General features: G+C 39.0%; 1 protein-coding gene across 3 annotated transcripts in view; it reads left to right on the top strand.

The window, feature by feature from the left end:
• ARID5B (AT-rich interaction domain 5B) overlaps nt 1-27,179 on the top strand; it is a 179,619-nt gene that overhangs the window by 123,726 nt on the left and 28,714 nt on the right. For 2 of the 3 annotated variants that reach the window (XM_081268668.1, XM_081268669.1), the window contains 3 exons: nt 12,556-12,668; nt 18,690-18,894; nt 20,889-20,941. In XM_081268668.1, the coding sequence (XP_081124794.1) occupies nt 12,556-12,668; nt 18,690-18,894; nt 20,889-20,941 (371 nt within the window). Of the gene's footprint in view, nt 1-10,767; nt 11,014-12,555; nt 12,669-18,689; nt 18,895-20,888; nt 20,942-27,179 lie in introns of those variants that run through there. The other variant, XM_081268670.1, reaches the window with a different exon arrangement.

Genomic DNA, 27,179 nt, shown 5'->3' on the forward strand with positions numbered 1-27,179 from the left:
TACACAGGACTGGCATTTTATTAGGGCAGAATATCATTTTACATTCCATAATAGGAATTAAACAAAAGCCCTTTGAGTACGTACCTTGTGTAAACGCCTGTGCTTAAAGGCAGATGAATTTCAGAGGTCAGCAAATACCACCCCCTTCTTTATTATTTTTTTTTCCTCTTAAGCTAAACAAGACTAACTAGGGAATTCATTTTGGAATAAAAAGACATGAAAGAAAGGGCATTTTAGCTTGCACAATAGTACAAAGAAGAACAAGATCCGTCATGTTTTGCTAAAGAACTCACAGCTGTTTGATTTTATAGTAAAATTACTCTAAGAACTTTGCTAATTCAAAGACAAACCAAACAACTATTGTTGCAAAACTGAACTTCCACGTGTAAGTGGAAAAGTGAAGCTCAGATGACTCTGCCCCAAAAAATCATATTGAAAATACAGAGCAGTTTTGTTTGGGCTGGGTAGGGGAGTGGCTTTTCTTTAAAGGGAAGACACATAAAAGACAGAACTGGTACATTTACTGGTAATAACATGAAAAATAGTTTATGTTCTTGTGTACTTTGCTGCAAATTCTCCCCCAGCTTCTTCTCAAGCTGCTCAGTTTGTTTTAATACAAAGTTTGTTTGCTTTCTGGGGATGGGCCTGTCAGGCAGGAAATTGTCAAAAGGCATACAGCAGAAATTTTAAATAGTGTTCCTAAAAAATAGAATTAAATGCCAATTGAGTAACTGATTATTAAATTTTGAGTTCAGAATTTCATAGTTTTTATTTTTAGAAGATATGGAAAGATAAGTTGTGATACCTATAGTTGGTTTCATAAATTCCAAGTTTCCATATGTTGCCTATTGTCAGAAACAAATAAACTGTTCTAATTTAAAAAATAATAATGGCTTTTCTTCCATATTAGGAAATTATTCAGACTTCTTTACTTGGTTCCTATAATTCCAAACCAGTTGGAACATCAGTCTATTTTTGGTTATGAAGGAACTTTAAAAATGTGGGCATGATTTTTTAAGGTTCTCAATCTCGTAAAAATCAGTTTTTCACATACATAACAGCTCTGATTGTACATATAGTGAAATCATTGTATTCTAGAAAGACAAAGTTCTAATTTCCATATTACAAGCCCCACCCACCCTCACCCCCCCGACAACATCCATCACCACATAGGAGGGCTGTTCAATGTAAATTCTAAAACATATAAAACAGCATACGGTTGTGATTTGCAGCTATTTCTATCCAAGATGAATGTTCTTACCTGTATTTGATTAAACTCTTGTTGGTTTCTGGGTTTTTATGGTCATCCCACCATATTTCATAGATTTGCCACCAGAGGGCGATGGAGAGTTTGCTTACAGCTAACAAAGCTAGAAATGGTTTTAATATCAGCTAAGTGTTTTAGCTTGCTAAGGATTTATTTCTCCGCCTTTCAATTGCCACACATGCAGCCTCTGAGTTTCCACTAACAGCGAATAATAATCCAAATAAAGTTCTTCTGAGGGAAAATATAGACAGCCGGGTGCAGACAAGAGCTTTTGCCCAAATAAGGTTCCCTTTTGTGGAGACCCCATGTGTTAGATAACCATCAACTGACAGTTGGTCATGAGTTAATAATGTTGGATGCTGAAATATGCATACCATGTGCTATAAAAGAGTCTGGAGGACAAAGACAAATACTTCTATAGTTAGATATCAGAAACATACCAGAGGTGTGCATACTGCTTCACGGGATGTAGGTTGAATCCACCAAATAATTTCATAAAAATTATTACCTTATAAACTTTAAACAGTAGAATGCATAATATTCATTGCACTTTTTGTTGATGTTGCAGAGGTCTCTGTCTTAATCTCTCTGCATGCTACTGCCTTAAATGCTACAGCAACTTTTGCCTTCTAAGAAAAGAAAATATTTCCTAAGCTTATTTCCAGTGCCACATTGCTATTCTTTTATTTTTACAATCAGACACATTTTAAGGGAAGTAAACGGGGGGGGGGGGGTCCATGAGACAACCCAGGAGATTGTGTAGGACTTTGATTTGCATATTGTGTTTGGAGGGCTGTTAATGTCTAGTTATGTTTCTGCGTTGCTGCTGCCACAGGTATCTAAAGGTGAAGGGGGCGGGAAAAATGGGATCTGATTGGATCTGATTTCAACTCCTGTGACCAGTTATTTGGGAGGATGGAACATGGGGTCAGCTGGGCATTCAGTAGCCATCTTCTCAGGGTGATGCTTATGGTGTTTCTAGTGCTAGGAATAAAAGGGGCAAGAGGTGGATATGTCTTCTCTGTCCCCAGAGCTCAAACCATTTGTTTTGCTAATTTTTTCTGGACTCATTGGATTGCCTGTCTTCAATGCCTAATCTCACTTTCTATCCTATATAACCATGGAACCTAAGGCAGCTTGGCCAAGCCAACTAGGCTATTCCCTTGTCTCTGGGCCTGACTGTATCTGACCTCTCTGCTTACTTTCAAATAAAATCTCCAAAAGGCAACACAGAAAGACTGTGAACTTATTCAACAATTTGTGGTTAAGAATTCTCTGCTTAGGACTAGCCAGAACAGCTCAAGTTCAAGTTCCATTTATTCGGTTTGCACTGAATGAAAATGGGTCACATTATAATACCCAACTTATGTTGGCAACAGAAGAGAATAAGTTGTGAAATAAATAATTGGCCTTTCTCTCTGTCTCTTTTTATCATTTATCTCTGTCTCTCCCCCAGTCTGTTGTTAAGGCTTAACATTTGGTTTGACATCTTAGTCAAGGAAGTCATGAAATCACATTCTCCTCAGGGCCATGTCGTAGCCTTGAGTCAGCAATGACCAGATTTGAATCTCACAAAGGAGATAGCTCAAGTTTGATAAAATTCTCAGATACTAACATTTCTACAGAACCGTCCTCCATATAACACAGAATAAAATGCTAAATTGTATCAAAACTTTGAATCATGATTTTTTGCTGGTTCTTCTAGCTTCAGATGTTAATCTTGTTCTGTCTGCTCTTAAACACGTATTTCCAAGGACGTATCTATAATCATAACATTGAATTGTTGACTAAACCAGCATCACCCAAGAGAAAGATAATGCAAACCACATGTAATTTAAAATATTCTAGAAACCACATTTTAAAAGGTAAAAAGAAACATGTGGAATTAATTTCAATAATATATTTTATTTAATCCACTATATCCAAAATATTATCATTTCAATATGTAATCCATATAAAATGTTATTAATGAGCTATTTGACTTTTTTTTGTACCAAGTTTTGGAAATCCAGTGTGTATTTTACACTTGCAGTATGTCTCAATTTGGACTTGACATATTTCAAGTGCTCAGTGGACACCTGTGGCTGGTGGGAACTCTATTGGACAAAATTTAAATAGTGGGAGAAATGGTTTATATTTTGCAGAGAAGAAGGCCAAAAAGTTCTAACCCCTGTGTTCCTGGTGAGATTTACATTAGGGTTGCTGATAGTATCTGCCTGTTGTTCCTCTACAATGTAACAAACTCTTGATTCCATTAATGGAACACCCCAGCTTGCAGGGTGGAGTTATAATCATCTGTCCATAGTCAATATACCACCAGGTGTCATGGAACTTGTTGCTGGCTCTCCACTCCAACCCCTGCAACCAGGTTCCTTTCTCTTCTGATTTTGGACCCTCACTCTACCCTGCTCCAGTTCAAAACTCTTCCACATGGTCTGTGAGTCCCATGGTGCCACAGAAGAGATTTAAAATCATTTTCCAGGGTGGTAGCTTCTGTACCTCCATGAATGGATGAAGCTCAGAGCCCAGGAAGGTGCTCTCTCAGAGGCTGTGCTGGTATTTTTCAGGAAGGGGAGAGGATTGACCTGAACAAAGAAAAATGCCTCAGAATCTGAGACACACAAACATTGTCATCTTTTTCCTTTTAAGTAAAACATGTCCCTGCTTCTTACATTATTTTTTCTTGTAAGGCAGAAAAGCAGAAAGAGGGTGAAAAAAATATCTTTTCAGTACTGGTTACATTTGGATTTTTAAAAATAAATTAGGAGCCTATATTTATTTGATGACCTTTTACTTTTTCTTACATGTATGTGTTTTAAAAACTATAATGTCTTTCATAATATATTCTTGCAAGTCGGTAATAAGTTAAATATCTCCATGTTAATCCACATTCACACATACCAAAAAAAAAAAAAAAAAAAAAACTCTCACTTATTTCCAAGTGGGGAATGTTTTCTTTAGAGATGTAGCAAATCAATTATCCTCAATGTTGAAAATGGAATATCTCATTTCCAAACCTAGAAAAATAGCTGAACAAGAATGTTCTGTTTATATATGAGTTTAAGAGCTGTTCTGATATTTACTGTTCTTACAAGGCTATTTGAAAAAAAAAATGTAGCTTTCAGTTCTGTGCTGTCATGTTCAATAGTGACACACAGAACATATCAATCATAGACTGGAATGAGAGCATTTATTGATTGTAACAAAAAGAAAAAGGAAGAGAGAAAGATAAGAGGCAAAAAAATTCTCTGTACTTAAGAGGTCCTATCTTTATAACCTTCAGGAATTGTAGAGACTAAAATGTCCTACAAAAGCATTTCCAGAGTGGATCTTTAAACATTCTTTAAAAACAGACAGTTATATTAAGTTAATATTCTATTCTGATTACATAGTAGCATATTAAAACTAAATCTGTATTCATGGCCTGGTTTTCCACAGATGGGAGCAGGAATGTTTCCGAATCCCTTAGAAAAAGCATATAGTGTAGCATTGAAATGACACATTAATTACAATAAGTTGCCTACTTGACTTTCTCCACTGAAAGAGGAGCCTCTAGGCCCAGTGCTGAGACCTGGAAGTGACTCTTGGATACCTGGCATCCGGAGAGATGGACAGGAGGCGAGATGAGTTGCCAGGGGGAAAGTGGAGGTTTGAGTCATTGTGGCTAAAAAGGAACCACATTGGTATTTTCTGGTTTGTGACTTCATTAGAAGACCTTGCAATGAGGGGCTGGGTGATAAGATGAGGATGTAGGAATCAGCGCCTTGGTGTGCAGGTGTGCAGTATGAATAAACACCGGATAATGCTGCCACTGTACCCATAAGGACCCAACTAAATCTGAAGGTGTCTTTCCTGCCCTAATGTCTCTGAACAGAGTAGATGGCATTCTAAGGCAGAGAGGAGTTTGCCCATAGGCTGTGACTCTCAGGTAACCAAGGCCATGTTCCCATCCATGCTGTGGTATGTGGACCCTATTATCACAAAGATGAAAGCATTTTTTTTTTTCCAAAACAGCCAGGAGTCACCATCTCCACCCCTTTACAAGTGATAAAGGGGACCCCGCCCCCCATGGTTTCCGCTGGTGGATTCTGTGGGTGGCCAGAAGGTGACTATTTGTGAGGTCTGGAACAGATATCAGTCTCCTTCCTCTCTCCAGGATTCTCCCTTTAGCATCAACCCTGTGAAAACCCATCATCTCTCTTCACACCACCACAGGCTCTGGAGTACCTGGCCTACTTCAAGTAGTCATGAAAAACTGCTAGAATCCCTTTCTTCTTGGCCAGTGTCCTTGTAAACCTCTCTCCTAGACTTCCATAACATTTTGTAATATGTTGGAACCCACTCTATGATTTTGAAATAATGTCTAGATAATATTTGATAATTTCTCTCCTTCCTCAAGACCCAGAGAGAAACAAGGTTAGAAATCTGCCTATCTCTGCTGATAAAAACTGACTACAAAAGAGCTTTGCTTGTCTTTTAATGCAGAAGCTCATGCAGAAAGCTCCTGTTTTCAAACCAATTAGCAATACAGATGAGCTAGCAAGTCCTGTGCCATTTATGGGGTGGGGGAAGGGTAGAAGTCAAATAATCCGTGTTTTTAAGTGTTTCTGAGAAATGAAGACCTCCAGGGCAGAGAAAGAGAGGGCGGATCAGGAAATAGCTATGCAAATCACATGCCAATGAAATTACTAAAACTTTGATCAGGGGCATTAACAATGCTCCAGCATTCACAAGTATGAAACAGGAGTGAGTAAGACTGGGCATGTTTTGGAAGAGATTACAAGAGTGTTTACTTACATGGTTTGTTGAGCAGTCAATGAAGTCCATGGCTGTTTTGGACTTAAACTGCCCAAGCAGTCCAGGTATGACAAATGTGGTAATACATTCCACTCTTATTAGTGGCTCTTGGGGATCTCAATGATTTTGACCAAGAGCCAAAATGACTGGACTTTATATAAAAGTCCCCACCACCACCCTCTTTCTAACAACCTAAGTGTTCACCCTTTGGGGAGGTAAAACTGGGACCTAGAATCTGTGACAGCATAGTTCATTGGAAATGCTAAATTGTAGTTAGCGACTCAAGCAATGTGGGGTAATGGTTTGGGCTAAAGCAAACTTGGAAACTCAAAGCCCAGATTTTCATAGAGCTCATGACATCCAGTGTGATCTACCTGATAAACTGGAGAACATCCATCAGTGGTTGGTAGTTGTTCTGGGCTGTGTGGTCTTGGTGGCATTTGGAAGTGAGGGCATTTAAATCTGTCTCTAGCATCTTGGCTCACAGCTCCAGACACATCTTTTCAAAGCCTTTATTTGGGGATGGGGGGAGGAATAAAGGAAACTGTCAGAACAATTACCAAATAACCACTCTGACTGCCTTGTTTTGCTATGTCCATTGCTTGAAATTCATTATTTAAAGTTTGGTTGTCCTACAAGATCAAGTTGTTCTTGTTAATGGCCCTGTGTGTTTGTATCTCAAACAATACAACTGCTTCTTAAGTATTTCTGTTGGGTGTGGAAGAGTGTTTATAAGAAAACTGAATAAAAGTAAAACTTGTATTTTATGAATTTGCAGAAAGATTTAACCAATTAAATGGACATTGAGTACTGACAGGCACTCCACAGAATAAAACTGTGAATTTGAAATAAAATTTTCAGATATCATTTATGAATTCTTAAGTTAAAGTATTGGCTTTAGTAAAAGCCAAAATGAAGACTGAGAGTTTTTGGTTTCTGTTTTTTTCCCCCAAGTATTTGAAAACTGAAATTCTGTAAGAGATTATCTGTGAAATGCCTTTCTTTTATTACACCCATAAATTTTAGGAGTGGCTTTGATCAAGCATTCTGCCATTCTTGGTTTCTAAATCTTTTACTCATACGTTAATAACTTTAAAAACATTCATCCTATTTTTGTTGTAGTGAAAGAGGAAGTTTCTAAATAGTCAAAAGGGAAACATTGAAAATAGAACAAAGTAAATGGTAACTAAATTAGGTTTTTTTTTTTTTTTTTCCTTCTTCCAGAAAGGGCAATGCTCCATGCTGGAACTTGCCAGAGTATTTTAAGATTATTGTCTATAAAGAAAATCTACCAGAGAATTATGATCCTCAACAGAAAGGCATTACAGAAATGCAAAGTATTATCAGAAACACAGACTATACATAGACCAATGTTTGTCAGAATCTAATACTTCAATCAGTAGAGTTTTTTTTTTTCTTTTGACTTGTGTATAAAATATACACATAGGTGCACATGCGCAAGCACACACGCACAACTTGCAAATTAAATGAGTTAACGCTCTGTCAGCTTCCTGTAGACATTGACCCTGGGGGTCAAACTCTTAGGAAAATTACCCCTGGTTTTCCATTCCCAGTTCCCAGTCCCGGCCAACCCGCAGTCTCACAAAGAATTTCTCGAGAGAATATGTAGCTGCATTGGCAACAAAAATCCTCTCTGCAAAATGGGAAGAGAGAGTTGCTAACTGATGAGTCAATCCAGTTTTTATAGCAGTTTATCTTCATGGTATTTCCAAGAGCATAAATGCTATAAAAAGAGAAGGGGTGGGGGGAGAAAGAGAGAGATGGCCACGACAGGAAGAACACAGCAGAAAAAAACAGGAACATTTAAGCCAAAAGCAATTTACTTTGCCAGTAACTGGTTACATTTCCTTTGTTTTATTATTATTATTGTTACAAGAGTTGAGGGTGAGATGAAAGTTTCCCACACCTGCACTGCCCGAACACACAACTTGTCTGAACTTGTTTTGCTCTGTCGTTGAGAAAATAACTATAATTCATTAATATTTGAAAATATTGAAAATAAAAATAAATAAGAAGAAAGAAAACAGCACAAAAAATGAATTAGATGTCAGAGTAGTCTGGATGGCTGGAGGTGGTTTGGTTCTCTGGGGATTAACACCCCTGACTTCGCAAAGGTGAATACTTGTGAATTTCTTATCTCTGAGTAAGAGGAAGAGATGAGCAATTGGAGAAAATAATTCTTTTTAAACCACAGAGATCTTTTCACTGATTAAGCAGAAGAGTCACAGGCCCACTGTAAAGGGGTAGTGTGCATGGGACTCTGGCAAAGTTTTAGTGGCTTTCCTGAAGTCCTGTCACCCACTGCTAAGTCTAGACTAGACTGAGGGGACCCTGTTCTCTGTCAAGTCAATGGGATGCAGAGTGCTTGCTGGGATGGGCATTGTGCAGTATTTGAGAGTATTTTTAGCTTACTGGTGACAGCCACCTCAAGTTAATATGAATACCTCATTATGAGACAGAGTGAGTATGTGTGTCTATTAGAATCTGCTTAAAGCAGAGGCTCTGGATAAAGTCCAGTTGCCTGGGTTGGAATTCCACTATCAATAACCATTTGGGTGACCTGAGACAAGTAATTTCATCTCTGCCTCAGTTTCTTGATCTGTAACACAGGGATAAGAATTTGCACCTCCATCATTGGTTTGTTGTAAATTTTGAATAAGTTATTGCACATAAAGCATCCTGAACAGTAACAAGCACACAGCAAGTATGAAGTATTAGCTACTTTGGTTATGGGTATGTAATATTGAAAATATTCATACAAAAAGCACTTACTGAACTCTATGATAGGGCAGGGCAGGGGATTATTTATGCACAGAAGCACAAGTAGCTGTGCATTTATAGCTTTGCACTGTTAATTGTTTAAAGAACTGGCAGGAACCAAGTGTGTACCAGGGAGTGTACCACTGGCTCTGCAGAACTTTGTGAATAGAGATTAGTCCAACCTAAAGCACCAAATCTGCGACAATTCTGGACTCTTAGACTCTTGGCTCTCTCATATGTATATAGTCCTTGGCTTTCAAGAAGAGGGTAGATATGGGTCCATCCAGGGTGATTGGAAGGAGTGGAGCTGTTTCTTAAGTAAATAAATAAAAATTCAGAGCCCACCCTGCCCCTGGCCACCATCACATCATGGTGTATTGACTTTGAACCACTGGCCTAGCAAATGATTTGTTTTACTGCTCCCAAAGAGAAAAAGATGAAGTCTGGAAACCAGAAATTCCTCTATCCTCAAAAGCCAGCCCCTCAATCCCAAAGTTTCAGCTGGGGTCTTTTGAATCCCAAAAGTCTTCTTTTGTATTTTGGGGATTCTTGCCTAATATTTACTGCTCCTCTGCTCCTAGGACATTGAACATTTGTGGTCTTCATTTGTTCATTGCATGTAGGACAAGGTTATGACCTTACCAAGATGCCAAACACAATGGCTCAACAGTTATCAGGAGCCACAGACCTGAGGCCTCCTATCCCAATTCACAGTGCAACCTCAAGTCATTGGCTTATGTTCTGTGAGCATCAGCATAAGTCATAAAGGTGAATGCAGTTTGACCAGTGTCCAGAATCCCAAGTATACCACATGGTCAGGTTGGCCAGCCCAGTTCATGAGGTTGCAAAGAATATGTGGCCATCTTTATTTTCATTAGTCACTTGTTCATTCCATAAATTTGTTACGTAATGCCACCCCCTGAGTGTTGTGCTGGGGCAGATGAGAGCTGAATGGACACGATCCTGCCCTTAAGGCCAGTCCACTATAATTATAAGCCAAAAAGCACAGCTCGAGCACATGAAATTTAGTGATATGTTCCATAAGAGAAGGATAGCAAAAGAGAGGGGAGGCTTAAAGACAGAGTTGAGTTCGAGCCTTGAGATACTAGTGAGAATTGCTTAATAGTACCTGAGATACACAAGTACTTGTCCTATTAGGAACCAAAGGTTTTTGCTCTTGATCAAATTCCATTTAGAGTTTCAGTTTATGTGACCAGAATATTTGGTGCTAGTCTGTTCTAAATTTGTAATTCTCAGAATCTGCTGGGGAAGGACTTGGTGCTTCTCTGGGTTCTGAAAACAGCTCAAAGAATGGAGAAAATAGACTCAGTTAGGGGATGACTTCTTGTGGGTTCCTGAAACCTTTGCCTTTGGTATTTAAAATGGCATGTTCAATGCAAGTTATCTTTTTCAAAAAGGCCTTTGGGATTTGAAAGCTTTTCTGGAAATAAATGCCTTTTAGGTTTTAAGTGCTTTTCACCAAAATGTTGGGAGGGGAAGATGATAGTAACAAGTCTTAGAACAGAGGCAATATTGTTCTGGGACTTCTGATGAAATGTCTCAGACCTGCTCCCCCCAGCCGACCCCCCCCCCCTCCTTTCCAGTTCTGTTTGTTTCTGTCAAGTTTTTCTGCTGGGCTATTATTTTGATAAGGGACATGAAAGTACATCCTTTCCTGGGGGTCATTAAAGTCTTAACACTTGGGTCACTTGTGGAAACACTTCTGTGCTACACAAAAGTCTTCTAAACAAAATAGCCCCCACCCTGGCTCCAGGCTGTGGACCGTGTCAGATTCATGGAACGTGGCATCATGCTCTAGTCAGAGGAACAAGAGGTCAGGATCCACAAAACAGGCCGGATGAAATCACCAGCCCCGAGAGCGGGGAGGTGGAGAGAGCAGAGCCCTCCCTGCCAGTCTGGCAGCTCCAGCAAAGTGCTCAGAGCTCATCCCACACACTCGGTGCTAGTCACTGCAGAGTGTTTACATGAGTAATGGAGCTGCCGGGGGAGGGGAGTTGTAAGCAGAGACCGAGCCTCTCGGGGAGCATTCACAGGGAGGCTGACACACACGGAGTAGAGACTTCAGGGATGTGGCCGGGGAGCAGTCACATGCTGTAGCTTTCATGAACACAGACATCAATCAGGCAGATGTTTGTCGACTGGAATGGGTAATCTCTACTTTCTCTTTGCTTGATTTTGTTTGGGAGCTTGTTTACCTTTGATAATTCCGGGCTGGCTTTCTGGGATGGACTTTCAGACCAATGTTTGGAGGAATGAGATGCAAGAGGGACTGGGAAAGGGGACCTGAGCCCCGAAACCACTTTTGGAACTTTTTGTTTTGTTTTTCTCTCTTGATTGACAAGGCAGCTAGCTCTCTCTCTCTCTCTCTCTCTCTCTCTCTCTCTCTCTCTCTCTCTCTCTCTCTCTCTCTCGCCTTGCTGAGCTTCACAGCAAAAACTGATAACCGCGGCAGAAAAATGAAATTAAAGGGATGAATCGTGTCTGTAAAATGAGTACAATGTAAAATATCCTAAAACCACGGGTTAAACTGCTTGTCCTAAGTGAGATTTAACAACAGTGAAGAGGGTTTCGCGTTGTTCAGATTGGACATTGTCATAATCATCTCTGGAAGTAACAGAAAGTGTCGGGTACCTTGAAAGGTCTGAAAAAAGTGTCCGGGATTGAATTCATGAGTTTGGAATTGTTCAAGGGCAGTTTGGTTAGTTGGTTGGTTTTAATTTTGCTGGACTTGAGTGACTGATGAAATCAAATGTGAAAGCTGCTGCCGGACAGTGGTAGCACTCCATAAACAGCAGCCTCCCCCGCCCCACTACTTTTTGTACAGATCTTAAAAGGGACCAAGCTCAACATCAAGGATGAAATAGAACTGATTTATATCTTGTCTATGGCTTTTAAATAGTGTAACCCCAGTGGAATCAAGTTAACCCCAGCATAATCTTTGGGATTTATTTTAAATAACTCTCTGGGTCTTCATGAAAAAAATATATATTGAGAAAGAAAAGAGAACATGCTGATTTAAATGTATCTCCCAGATTTATTGAGATTTGAAACATGCTGGTCATGATATTATTAGTTAATACACATAAAAATACTTTCCAGTTTGTTATTGTAAAAGACTCCATAGCTTGTGCTCTCTCCTTCTCTCTCTCTCTCTCTCTCTCTCTCTCTCTCTCTCTCTCTCTCTCTCTCTCTCTCTCTCTCCTTACTCTGTATGATAATTTGAGAAAATGTTCATGTCTCCAAACACTTTCGAAGAGAGATGTTTTCAAGTGTTAGATTACTATGATACATAATGTGCTGGCATTATCACTTAGGTTTCGGAAAACAAGACACAAAACCAAATACACAAAATGATCTTGAAGCCAAGTTCAGGGTTATCTTTCAGCCTCAAATGCTTCTTTTCTAACCGTGGGGAAGGGCATTTTGCTTATCCTCATCATTTAGTCTTCATTTTATTTATATTAATTAGACATCGTCAAGTATAATCACTTAGCTTTGGGAAATGTACAGAGGGGGATAGTCTACCCAACTGCAGCCCTCCAGAGAGAGAAGTATCTAATGAGAGTTGGCTGCCACAGATATGTACATTTCTCTGAACAATTAGAGGATATCACTGCTATGAGATTGTCTTTACTGAGGAAAGCCATGCCAATGAAAATGTATATCAATTATTCTCCATTTGTTTTCAGCGCCAAATCTTAAAGGCAGACCACGCAAAAAGAAACCGTGCCCACAAAGAAGAGATTCATTCAGTGGAGCTAAGGATTCCAACAATAATTCCGATGGTAAAGCTGTTGCCAAGGTATGTTGCCGTGGTATTCACTTTGATGCATTTTTTCATTTTTCTCTTCATCTTTCTGCTCTTGTGCCTTGGTGGCAGTTTTCAATTCAGAATCGGACTTTGGTATTCAGAGCTTTTGAAAGCACTATGCATGTCTGTTCCTGCCACCTCCCTTCCCTGGTGTCTGAGGGTGGTGGGAGGCAGGCATTTTGATTTGTCAACAGAAAGGCTTCCCACCTCCCAGTTTGGCCTATTGGATAAAGGACAGATGATTAAGCACCCACGTCACTGAGGCTGAGATTTCATAGTAGGTGACACAATGACATAGTTTACTCTGCTCGAATCAAAAATAGACCAGCTGAACCATCCTCTTCTCTGAAAGTGTTCATCTAAATATGTTTCAGAGATTAGCAGAGGATGAAATTAGAAATGGCTAGAATTAATCTTTTTAGTTATGTACTTTTCAAAGTCACCTCTAATTCACATTAGAATAAAATTAAAGATACACAGTAAAATATTTATATGTATACATATTCTCATATATAACTACTTTTACGTTTTTAAAAATCTCTGTTAATGAAGAAAGTCTCAATTCCAGGCCCCTGCGGCCCAGACCATTTTGTGTAAGCATTAATTAGAATTTTTATAGTGTGCACCCATAGTATTTAGCACCATGAAAGGTAAAAAGTCATGTCATATTTTTAGGCTTATCTTTTTGACTTTTGTGGGATTGGGTCAGATTTCCATGTTCCAGTCATTGGTTTGTGTGTGGGTGTTGTTTCTGAGCCAAAGACAGCAATAATCCATTTGCGACCTGAATTGAATACCAGATTTGAACTGACAGCACATTTCCAGATGCAAGAACTAAACTTTTAAAAATGGGAGCATTTGGATTATTGGTGAATTTGGAAGATTTTGCTGTAGGAAAAAAAAATGAATTCTGTGTTGACATTCTACTATTTATCTCTCATGTACTCCACCCCTTTCTGGGTGTAATGAAGTAAGTCCTAGACATTCACATTCCATAAATCTTATCTTCGCATATGATTGTTTCATCAAGAAGTTCTGAAGACTTCTTGGGTAGGATTTCTTCATGCTTTTATGATTCTAAAGGGTTAAAAAGAGCCCAGTAAGTAGAAATGTGCCTTTTCCAATTGACCTGTTAGTGAGTGCACAAGGATACCACAAAGGGCATTTTCTTGTGAGCTGGTCAAGGCCCTAGAGCTCCCTACCTAGGGCTTTAGTTCTCATGGTCTTGAAGGATATCAGCCGGAATAGTTTATCCTTGTGATATGAACATGATATAGTTTGCAAGTTCCTGCAGATTCTGCATAGTGGAACAAGAAGGGTTTAGATCTGTCACATTCAGCAGAGTGGGTACTGCCCATGCCTCGTGTTGGTGCTGGTCCACGCCTGAAGAGTGACATCATGTGTTTACTCCAGCATATATTGTGCCTGAATCCAACAGGATGAAGCTACTTCCCTAGTGCTTTGGAGTTACTATCAAGTATGCCTCTAGGGATTTTCTAAAACTCATACAATTGATCTGAAAGAACACTGCTTCCAAAGTTTCTCTCTACAGAAGGCAGCTTGGACTCACACGCAGGCTCACAAAACTGAGGAAGACAGGAGCCTGCTCTAAGGATGGGTCCTATTAGATGTCCACTGACTTATTCTCATTAGGAGGGATGGAAGTCAAGCCTGAGTTTTCTAAGTGACCCCTTCTCCCCACCTTGTACCAGTGCTGCCATTCAGAATTTTTACAAGGGACACATAACCCATCTGTTGTTCATGTGCTGGGTGAATGTCATGCAGCAGTCAGCTCCTGGGGACTGGTCAAATGGCTTGGCTCCTTTTGGTGTCTTGGATTAGAGTCCTGCCTTGGTCATTTCCAGTGGGTCTGCAAAACCACTTCAACTTGCTGAGGAAGATTGATAGGTGTGAAGTGTGGTGAGCTCGCCTGTTAGTACCTGTCTAAAAAACCCTACAGAGTGAACAAGCCACATCTGGGACCAGGACAGCTATTAAAATGGCAGTTGTTTCTTAAAGTGGTCTTTTCCCATGAAATGCTATAGTAGAGAGTATAAGCTGTGACCATCTCTTCATTTGCTGAACTGGAAGGAATATGTTAGGCAACCATGAGCTGTTTGACTTTAAGGGCTGTGTGACTCTTCTTTATTTTTATTTTTTTTAAAAAAGTGCCTCAAACAGACCTTTCCTAACTATGGATAAGTACCAGCTTCCTGCAGCTCCACACAGCAAAGCTCCTAGAGTGGGACCCTCTGGGTTTGTGTTCATGTCTGGTAATTTGCCTGTCACTATCAAAAGGTTGCAGTCTCTTCAAGGAGTACATGATGGCAGCTTTGCAAGACCCTGTTTTCCCAGGGAGAGAGAATTTTATGACTTCTCAAAGACAGCAAAAGTCACATGGGGAGAGAGCTACCAGTTCTCTGAAGACATCCGGTTTAAATCCTTTTTTCTGGGATCATTTTAAAGCAGCAGATCTGCAGCCCTGTCTTGTTCTTAGAGCAATCTGCTCTAGATAAAACTTGGCCTAAGTTGCTAATGAAAGATCTATATTGATAGAAGGCAAATATTTCCCTATACCTTTCAAGCATTTTCCAAAGACCAGAACTGTGTAACAGGTGGTTTACATTCAAAAGGGAACACAGAGAAGGACACGATGGTGTGCAATATTTACTTTTATTTCAATCACAAACATACTCTGATATTTCACACATGCAATACTTCCGTTATTTTCAGTACTTTTCAAGTCATTTGCATCTCAGAACTATCCCCAGGGATTATCCTTGCTTCACCAAGGAATAAACTGAGAGTCACCCGGCAAATCAGTGGCCAAACCAAGATTAGAACTCTAGCTTGTTTACTACTAGTTCAGCATATCTTGCTGCCCCAGTTAAAGACTAGATTAGTTATAACTCAATCCCGTGGAAGGATGTGGTTAATATCAAATAGGTGGTGGTTCATTGAAAACATTAAATGTTGATTCTCTAATTAGTACTTCCTCAATCACTTTGGAAACCCCAGAGCGCTTAGTGAACGCAACAGGTGTACAGTGTTCAGGTCAGGAAAAACAAATCTAGTAATTAACTGTCACTATCAAAAGGCTGGGCTTTCTCAAGGTCAAAATGAAGACTAGCTCATGTTTCCATTCCACCTGCACTGCAATAATTCAGTAGATTAAAATACTGAGAATGTGTTGGATAATTGTAGAAAAAAAAAGTATAGAAAAGAACTTGGTCCTACCCAGAAACAGAATAATACCTTAAACTTATATAAACTAAAAATAAATAAATAAAAATAAAAAGTATCGAGCCAGTGGCAGCCGGGAAGCCACTGTTTGCTTATTTGCTTCTTGCTGATAGCTGGTCTCCTTGGGTGCAGCATGCTGGGGCACCCACTGAGATCAGGATGCAGTTCACCAGGCAGCACCCTGACTTCACTGGGAGCCTGTGCTGTGAAGCAAGGGGTGGGAATTATTTTGGACCTGGTTACTGCACCCTGGTGGGTTTTCCTTCTGTTTCTGGGTGTTTTTACACAGGTGAGGCACAACGTTAAACAGCTCTCTAGACATTGAAGAGCAAACTTCATAGTCCCTAAGCAGTGGTGCTTCTGACCTAATAATAGAGATAATCTGTTCGTTACCCCTGCAGATTTAAGCCTCAGCCTGTTTTACCCACAGTCCTTAGTTCTACTCTTACTATACCAGACTCGAGTTTGGAGCTCTCTCTATACCAGAGCTCTAAGCCCACTCATCTGCCCCGCACCAGCCATTTGACAAGACCCATGACCACTCTTAGTCTCAGTTTTCTCCACTGTAAAATGGAGCTGGATATCTCTTTTTTTCAATTCTTATGGACATAAGGGTAGGCTCTCTGAAGCCATAGCCTTGTATCTAGCTCATCGTGGGTGCTCAGTTGATGTAGGGTTTCCTTCTCTTGGCTTTATGTACAATAGAAGGAATGAAGCTCTTTTATGATTTGAAAACCACCTAGTCTTGTATTTTATGTCTCACTTGAAAAATCGCATTTCTAAGTGGTAAGTTTTGTAATGCCTAGTAATAAGATTTACTTTTTTAGTTAAAAAGTTCATTTTGACTGCAGATTTTAACATTTTTGTTAAGAGTGTCAGTAAAGCATAGTGTATTAAAACCACAAAACCTAGAGTTCGACCCTAAAGGCAGAGTTCAGTTCCAAACTTACCACTTGTGAATTTGTGCATATTCATATAAACTTGTACATGTTACTCATTCTATCTGTACCTCAGTTTCCACTTTCGTAATTTGAGAATAAGAACCTACCTCACCAGAGGCTGTGAGCATGAAATGAAATAATTAACATCTAAACACCTCTTATGATAGACCCTGGCCACCTAATAAACACTCCAAAAGGGCTGAAAGGCAATATAGATTAAAACTAGAGTGATTTTATGAGCCATCAAATAATAAATTTCATCAGAACTTTGGACCCAACAACCTAGAATTTGGCAGTGAAAGATGATGACGGCATAAAGTTTCACAGGGTGTTTGCCTTCAAATAATACCACACAGTACCAAAGTATGAGAAGATTATAAGTAAAACTTCTACATGGGGAAAAAAAAAAACTGTTTTAATCTCATTTCCACAGCCCCTTAAAAATTAAAACCTTATCTAGAGGCCCCGCTGAAAGAGTTGCGCATGAAGTTTTATTTTTCCAGGACCAGTCTAACAACATCAAACTAATGTGTTCACTTGAGAGAATAAGCAATAAAGAAAACCCTCGCAGAAGATGCTCCCCTTTAATACATAAGCTTGGTCTTTTATGTTCTTAGTGCTTGGAAGGAGAATCTGCAGGGAAAGAAAAAGGGTTCAGAAATCTGAAATGGAGAACACTGTAGAATCTGTGGGGCATTTTTATTCATAACATTTCCTCAGCACTTGCCCTCTTCCTGCCCGATGTTAGATATGGAGATGTAAAGAATATTGGAATGTACACATTCCCCATGGGCGCACTTGAACTCCAAGTCTGACCCTTTGTACTTCCCCCTTTTACAATTAAAATAGCTCAGCAACTTAGCGTTATATTTAACAACCATCAAAGGCCTCTTGTAGAACATGGCAGCTAGGAGGGAACATTAGGTTAGCAGCTCCACATGCCGAGCTCTATATCCGCCTGTAGTGTGGAAGCAAGAACATCTGGAGCGCTTACCGCCATTTATTTCTTAATCATGGAGCTTTTCACTCACTCTTCTTGAGTTTTTAGCTGACCTCGACTCTGTCTTTTGTGGCCAGTGAACATCTTCTATTATAGTCTCAGAGCCGACTGAAAAGCAAGAAGTCCTCATTAAAGAGTGGGGTCTTTTGTTTCCTACTGAGGGTGTATTCAGGCGTCACCCTTAGGTGACAGAAAGAAGAGACCTGGCTGGCTTTCTTGTTACCAGTATGGGCTGGCATTGGCTTGTTTTTCCAGGTTGCTGGCAGGAATAGCAACAAGATAAGTTTACCAAACTTGTCATTCATTTTGATACAAAGTGTAACAAACTGGGACAATTTATTTAAAAAGCAAAGTTTGTTCAAGGACACTGATAATATCCCTTAGGGGGGAAAAAAGATGTGTCAAGAAGCAGACAAAAAGGTTCATACAAACACTATTTCTGGCTTCAGCATACTTGTAAAGAGTCTAAAAGAAACTGGTGTAGTTAAGCAGACTACAGGCCACTGGCCACCTGTTTCTGTCAGTTAAGTTTTATTGGAACATAGCCACACCCGTTCATCTACATGTTGCTCTTAGCCTAGAACAGAGTCATTCCAACAGAGACCACAGGGCCCCAAACTCTAGGATATTTAACATGTGGCCCTTTACAAATTGACCATCCCCTGATTCTCGGATAGTTCACATGTGATGATACTTCTGAAAAGCCATTTCAGGGCAAGAGTAATTTACTGGTTCGTCCTTCCCACTCAGGGTAGTGTCACCAGCCATGTCTTTGTAAACCCTCAAGTGCTGTGCCTGATTTGATATGGTGTATTTTCTGTTTTCCAGGTGAAATGTGAGGCCAGATCAGCCTTGACCAAGCCGAAGAATAACCATAATAATTGTAAAAAAGTCTCCAATGAAGAAAAACCAAAGCTGGCCATTGGTGAAGAGTGCAGGGCAGATGAACAGGCCTTCTTGGTGGCACTTTATAAGTACATGAAAGAAAGGAAAACACCAATAGAACGAATACCCTATTTAGGTTTTAAACAGAGTAAGTATACTGGTTTTCATTTCTGAAACATCGAAATTGCTCAAATTCTTTGAAATGGGGGAAAAAGAAGTTCTGTTTTTTTTGTTTTTGGGGTATTTTTTTTTTTCTTCTTTACTTGGAATTATGTTGAAATCCAAATCTGGGGATGGTGTTCTCTGTTTATACTAAATCTCCAAATTGTCCCAGCCAAGAATTTTTTTCCCTGCCTCTTTCCGCTACATTGTTCCCTTCTGGGACAGTTGCAGTGAGATATTTATAGGTTTGAATTCACTGATTATGACTGGAAATAGACATGTTGAAAGTTTTCTCATTTTCTGTTTTGTCAATCTTGAGTGCCTGTAACGCCTTTCTTGTGAGATAATAATATGACGTAGCCTTATCAGGCCAGATGTTGCCTGTGAAAAAGACAGCATTTGAAAGGAAGACATTTAAAGATGGACAAAACAACCACAAAGAGAAAACACATTTCCTATGCCCCCCAGTTTGTTAAAAGATAATAAAAACAGGACTTCAGGGGAGACAAGAAATATATAGATTTGAACAGAGGTCCCAGTTTTGAATAACTTCGAGATGTACATCTAAGCATTGTTGTGTACAAGTAGACCAGGGAACTCAGAGCCTAGCAAAATTCCATATCAAAAGAGAAGAAATCCTGGTGTTGCCCTGAGTTCACCACTGAATATATATTTTGCCTCTGTCTGGATTTAGTGGTGCACAAAGCAATGAGCCTCTGGCTTGAAATAGTATTTTCTCTAAACGCATCTTCCTAGATTAAAACCATGTGTCATTTTGATGAAGAATGTCAAACCTGTATGTTTTACATAACAATTTACATACCTAATAGCAATTGGCACTGATTGCAAGAGAACACTCACAGCCATTATAAACTTATATAACTACCAATGATTACAATGTTTGTCTGAAAACTGGTTGCTTGAAATAGAAGTAAAATTAATGTACTATGAACAGCTTTGTTGCATTATGCATTGGTTCAGATTAAATCAAGGCCGAGGCAGGGCTCTTGATAGCTTTGAAATAGTGCAAGGTTCAATGAGGCTTTGCGAACACGTTGTGTCAAAGAGCCTTTTTTTTTTTTAATTTTCATTTTATTCATTTCCCTTACCACAGAATAACTAGAAGTTCAAATTTTCCCCTCTTATAAATAAAAGAATCAAATCTGTAGCAGTCACATTCCATGGTATTTGCTACAAGTGAAACAAGGTTGCTGGCAGTTGGGCATAATTGTTTAACAGTATAAATGTATACAAATCCTACAAAGAGAATCTGGAAAAAAAAACATATTAGCAACATCACACAGGCAAATTAGGGGATTAAGTAAGCTCATGACTCAGTTGTTCTGTGAATGAACATCTTCCTTCCCTTTGACCTATGGTAAGGTGGTTGCCTCCCACATGAATTACTGGTTTTCTTTGTCATTTATTGCAAGGGACCACATACTTATGAAATACATGTGGTCTGAGCCTTTAATATAGTGTTGCCATCAGACAGTCTTAATATTAGAAAGGTAATCATATATTAAAGTGGCTGTAATTTATTGATCCCAGAAAGGTCTTATCTGAGGGAAGCATTACTTATTACTGTTTAGTCAATGGCTTCTTTCTAAAGGCTAAGCAAGACCAACCCCAATTTTGAAATCCTGGCACATTTTCCCAAGGTCACTCTAATTCAGCTTTTTTTTTTTTTCTCTACTGATGGCATCAGAACTAAAATTGTGTTGTTCTTTATCCTGAAACCAGAACCTCTCTGTAGTTTTTTGACTGTTTCTTAAGAAATATTTTAAGTGGTATAATAGATTCTGTTGTTGAATGCCCTTTGGCAAAATATTTCCTAAGAATTTAGCTCTCTGGGGTACCTTAGTATTTCTTTTTTTTTTTCTCTTTCTCATTGAAAAACAAAACAAAATGTTTTAATTGACATTTCTTGGAATTATGTTAATGCAATGCTTATCTAAATACTTATTGTCCCTCTAACAGTTAACCTTTGGACTATGTTTCAAGCTGCTCAAAAACTGGGAGGATATGAAACAGTAAGTGTTTAAGCAACTTAAATGAAATAATTTTGCAATCTAACTTTCCCCCTCTCTTTGGCCAAAATGGAGAAAATGCAAAAGCAAACCATCATTGACTGCCTTTTCAAATGGCTCTACACTTTTGGGGGTTTATTGGGCTGCTTTTGGAAACAGTCCCAATTAGTTCCAGGTTTGGCAAAATTGTAAACTTGTCGTAAAAACTACAAGTGGAAAACATATGTAACTCTCCCCTGTCAGGGAAATTAGTTGGGTCTGTAATTTTTTCCCATGTTGAGAAAGGGCTATTATTGTACAACAAGCCAAGATTGCATAAAAGAAATTTCCCTTGGCAACATACCTGACATCTGTTCATGTCTAATATGGGAAATGTATTAAAGGCTTTCAAAAGTAATCAGGATTGGCCATTAAGGAATAGAATGCAGCAGAATCTCCTTTCGTTCTAGGGCAAAGAAGCTTTATTAGACAAGGGTCAGTGCTGCATAAACAGGAAGTTATCAAACTTATTCAGAACAGGCTCTGACACTCTTTATCAGCTAATTCCAACTGACAGGAATGGGTTATTTTTAGCCCACGGGAAAATTTGATGGCCACGGATTTTTACAGCATGTATTCTGAACCAATAAAATGTTAGAGCAACAAACTAAGATTAAGATCTTGAAATAAGAAAAAAGAGCTGCATTAATATAGCACACAGAGATGACATCTGTAATAAAATCAGTTGACATAGGAAGATGTCGTCACTGGAAATATTTTCTCCTCCACACAATGATTAGATTAAGTTGTGCCGTTTCTTCTGCAATTGAGTAAGAAATTATTTTTTCTTTCCTTAAGAAGTAATCTGGAATATCTCTGTACCATAGTAAAATGACAGTAAGAGACAGAGTCAAGAAAATGAAATTTATTTTAGCCCAAACACAACAACCAGTGTTTCTTGCCAGATAAAGCATATTGTTCCATAAACTAATATCATGTTTTGATGTTGGAGGCTTGGGATGGGAAAAGATGGCAAACATTATGTGATACAGATAACCTGGTATTTACTATAGAGATATCTGCTATGAACCCTGACTAGAAATTCTTTGATATGATTATATGTATGTATAAAATATTTATTTGATATATGGGGTATATGTGTGGTTTATAAGGAAATACAATACTCACATGAACTGTATATAAAATGTGGATTTCATACACTTGAATTTACTTGAAATATTTGTTTTACCAAGTACCCTGTATAAAAATAAATACAATAATTTTCACTTGATTGAGTTTATTGATAGGACCAGAATATAGATTCCTTGTCACTGTAGCTCATAGTTTTCCAAAATCTTAATTATAGCTTTCATCCATGTGGAAATGATGATAACTTAGTAGTCAACCTCACAGCCTAGACTTTTAAGTCTAAATCTAAATATTAAGAATAAGAGAACACATTTTTATGAACCATGATTGCACATAGTTACATGATATTGCACAACATTATGAAATGTCTTTAAAAAGAAAACTCAGGAACTTTTTGTTATTCACTGATAGGAAGAGTGCCAGCACATTTCACAGAATCAATTTTTCCTGCTTTTGTATCTTCTGTATCTTTACAAAGATATATTTTTTTTTCCCCATGAGACAGCAAGTTGGTGTAGAATGTACAGAAGAAACTTCTGATAAGTTTCAGGGCATTTGTGGAATTTTTCAACAAATAATATTTATTCTTTCATTGAATGAATGAATGACTGTAGGATCAGCAGATCACTTGATCACATATTTACAGAATACTTGGTGTGTACAAGGCTTGTATTAGACACTGTGGGAAAAGCAAAATATCTAGGCCTATGGTTCTCGTCCTTAAGTTACCATTCATAAGAAACAGTAAATAAAAGAAGAGGCGGAAAAAGATCAGTGCTCTGTAGAGGTAAAGCAGTTCCCCTGTGGGGCTGGAGAAGGAAGGCTTGATGGCTCTGATGACATTTGAGCAGATTGGTGGTGGTGGAGGGGGGATGAAAGAGATTTAGAGATAAACAGTCATGGCTTTCCAGAAAAGTGAGAATGAATTAAATGATAGTGGCAATGGCAACCCCTAGAGTTACTCAGTGGACTGTGGAAAGTGGGGAGCATAGAAGGTTGCCACCTCCCATCTCTTGTGATAAGAGTAGCTCTTCTCTCTGTGGGCAGCAGGGGGGTGGGGAGCTCACTTTCACAAGTGGAAATTTATGCTGCTTTTAGGCTGATAAAGGAAGGGCAGAGAGGTCTTCTTGCATCTGTTGATTCTCAGTTGCCTTCATCTTAGATGATCCTTATGCCAATTTGCATATTGGGAGATGACATAGTCTGATCCCCTTGATTGAGGTGGGAGAAGATAGAAGTCCAGATTACAGATTGGTATCTTCCCTCTAGCTGGTTATGAACAGTTTTGTTTGTTTGGTACTGAGCCACATCCACAGCCCCTTTTTAATTTTATATCTTGAGACAGGGTCTCAATAAGTTGCTCAGGTTCTCACTAAATTGCTGGGGCTGTCTTCGAACCTGTGATCCTCCTGCCTCAGCCTCCTGAGCCACTGGGATTACAGGCAAGCACTGCCATGCCCAGCAATGAACAAAATTTTTAAAGAAATTCCTCCCTATTTCCTTTCCAGTTTCCTTCCTTCATTGATGCTTCATGCTACCTGTTAGCCCTATAGGCATGTAAATTCAACACTGCCATCCTACATCTAAACTTCCATAACTTCTATGTATAGAATATAGTTTTCTCTTGGCATTTTTTGTTTGGTTGGTTGGCTTTTGTTTTGTTTATTTGTTTTGTTATTGCAGATTGAACCCAGAAGTGCTTAACCACTGAGCCACATCTGCTGCCCTTTTTACTTTCTTTTTCATTTTTATTTTATTTATTTATTTATTTATTTTTTGACCAGGGTCTCTCTAAGTTGCTTAAGGCCTTGCTGTCTTTGAACTTGAGATCCTCCTGCCTCAGCCTCCCAACCCACCAGGATTACAGACATCTTTTTTTTTTTTTAGGTTTTTTTTTTTTTTAAGAGAGAGGGAGAGAGAGAGAGAGAATTTTAATATTTATTTTTTAGTTATCGGCGGACACAACATCTTTGTATGTGGTGCTGAGGATCGAACCCGGGCTGCACGCATGCCAGGCGAGCGCGCTACCGCTTGCGCGCTACCGCTTGAGCCACATCCCCAGCCCCGGATTACAGACATCTTGGCATATATTTTTTTAATATTTTATGTTGTATGTGGACACAATAACTTTATTTTGTTTACTTAGTTTTTTTATGTGGTGCTGGGGATCAAACCCAGTGCCTCACACATGCTAGGCAAGAACTGTACCACTGAGCCACAACCCCAACCTATTGGCATGTTTTGACTAGTAAAAATCTGAGAAAACTTAATTTTGAAGTCAGTCTAGGAAATATACAATAATATGCAGAGTCTGAGAATCTTCCACAGCACCTAGCTTCAAAATGGGACCCCAATCTAAGCTAAATATCAAAGATCAGACATTTGACTTTATACATGTAAACATGCTACAATACTAACATTTCCACGCTCAGGAGCAGCACCAAGTTTCAGATGAGTATTTTTCCATTCTGTAAAGTGGTGGTCAAAGTTCAACTTGGAGCCATTGCACTCTGAATAAGGGAAGGTGTAGCACTCTCATGTTATGTATCTTTCTTGAACTGACAATTGTGCAAAAAAGGCTTCTTGCTCTGTTCTAGTTCATATCCTCATTTTATAAATGACGACACTGGGGCACAGGAAGATGAAATGAATTGCATGGTGTCATCGTGTCATTCTTCAGTCTCTGACTTGCTGAGAATTTTGAGCACAATGGTCACAACCTCCATAGCATCACTGAGAGGAAAGACATTCATAAATGACCATTCCTTGTGCCTTCCATTCCTAGCAATTCCTTATGTATCTAAAATGTTTTCTACATGTTTGGGGCCATGTCTTGGAAAGAGGGTCTAATAACTTGCTTTTGTTAACACCATCTTTCAGTCCATTCAAACTTGAGCTTTACCAGATGGATGAGTTACTAGCTGAGATTTTTTTTTTGTCTGATTCTTGGGGAAAGCATATGAATTTAGGAGATGGGTCAAGAAATCTTGATAATGTAAATATTCAGTAATAATCACAAAGTGCAAGTTTAAAATTTGTAGATGTATTACTTCTGCTGTTAACTTGTGATTGGATAAAGACATCTTTCTGGAATTCCTTCTGGTTATAAAAAGAGGCCATCTTAATTGGCTTGTTTTTGTTTGTGGTTATAAACTATTCCAAACCTTCTGGTTTGAATTGTGGATTATGGATTATTTCATTTCAGTCCTTCACAAATTGAATTAAAAAAAAAAAGAGGAGCAGAAGTTTTATTTTAAGCCTTTATGGCATTTGACTAATGACTATATACAACCCCCTAGCCTCCTCTGCTTTTGCTGGAAATGTATAAAGTGTCACTTCATTTTTAGGTTTAGAGATCAGAAATGCATTGAACAGATTTGATTTTCTAAAAAACAATATTCTGGCAATTTGATTGGTTGGCAGTGAGGATTCTTCCTCTGCAGTCATCTATCCACCTTTTCCTCCCAAACATTAGAGAATGAATCACCTACAATTGAAGAGGCAGAACTGGCGAGCTATAGAAACCTTCACCTCAGTGTCTGGGGAAGCAGTTAATGCTGGAAGAGTAGCTTGGGATATTACCAGGATGCAGCATATGGAGAGTGGTTTGCTAAAGCAATTTCCATTTTGCTAACCATTTGATGGCAAGCCAGACACAATATTTGGAGCGAAGATAGAGTAGGGAAATGGGTATTGAAGAAATCTTACCCTGGAGGCGGGGGGTGACACTTGGTGGTACCTTCTTAGAGTGTTGGTGAACAGCCTCTTTGCTTCCCACCAGTGAGACAGGACCATGATTTTTCATCTGGAAGAAGTCACTTGTCTTCTTGCTGGAAGGATTAGGCTTTGACATCAAATTCTGGCTTTGACATCATTTTCAAGACATCCTCTGAATCTAACCTTAGTTTTCTGGACAGACAAAGCCTCTGGCTTAATTCAGAGTTCTCGAGGCCAAAGATGATGTCATGTAGTTTTGAAAGGCTCCAGTTCCTGGAGTACTACCAGGAAAAAAAAGTCATCTTCCTTGAATTCAGTTTGCTCTCAAGGTGTCCTGAGAAAGAGACTGTTTCTCAGAGCAGCCTGGGCAACACTGTGTGCAAGCTCCTTTGACTTCATATTTCCTATGCATTCTCAAGCCATTAGAAGAGCTGGAGTCCAAATGATTTCTGATTGCTGTTTCCTCACCGGGCCACAAAAATATCAGCATTATTTCCTTCACAAATCTTCAAAGAGAGAAATCAAGGCTCCAAGAGTCTTGGGTTAACATAGTAGTTGTCTACAATTTTTTTTTAAGTGACAGAATATTTTCATCAAATAAAATTGTGGAAGGCATAACTTCTTCCCATTCATTAGACCTGCTCTTGACCAGGATCAGCAGTGTGGAGAGTTAGTTTCAGGCCACCTTTAAAATACCACCTGTGTTCTAAAGACCAGTATGAAAACCACTACATTTATAAGCAGTGAAAATTTTATGAACATAATAGTCATGGAGTGCTTTTCATAGAGTTCCCTAGATCCTGCCTACACTAGGGAAAGAAGTAACTTTCAAGTGTCTTCAAAGTGAGATTAGAGTCACGTGAACCCAGATTGGTTTATTTTACCTGGGCGTGGTCTGCTCAGTTTTTCATCCTGCTTGTGGTTAATTGTGTGGAATTATGCTTCTTGCTAAATTATGAACCCTTGAAAGCAGTAACATTCTTTTTTTTTTTTTTTTTTTTTGGTAGCAGGGATTGAATCCAGAAGCACTTAACCACTGACCCACATCCCCAGCCCTTTTTAATATTTTATTTAGAGACAGGGTCTCACTTAGTTCCTTAGGGCCTTGCTGAGTTGCTGAGGCTGGCTTTGAACTTGCAATCCTGCTTCAGCTCTCCAAGCCTCTGGGATTATATGTGTGTGCCACTGGACCTAGTGAAACATCCCTTTTTTCCATGGTATCCTCACCCTCTACCTTCCATCCTCCTCCACACCTCTTTGTAACCTCTCTGTAACCCAACAGGGTCCCCTAAAATCGTAAGCAATAGTAGATGGTGATGTCATGAATCCCTGTCATCCAAGTGAAGACCTTGAAAGAGGGATGGGGGGAGCATAATCCAAGAGAAATAACTGGTTG

Source organism: Spermophilus citellus (genome assembly GCF_964194105.1).
Source record: "Spermophilus citellus genome assembly, chromosome: 15".
NCBI lineage: Eukaryota > Metazoa > Chordata > Mammalia > Rodentia > Sciuridae > Spermophilus > Spermophilus citellus.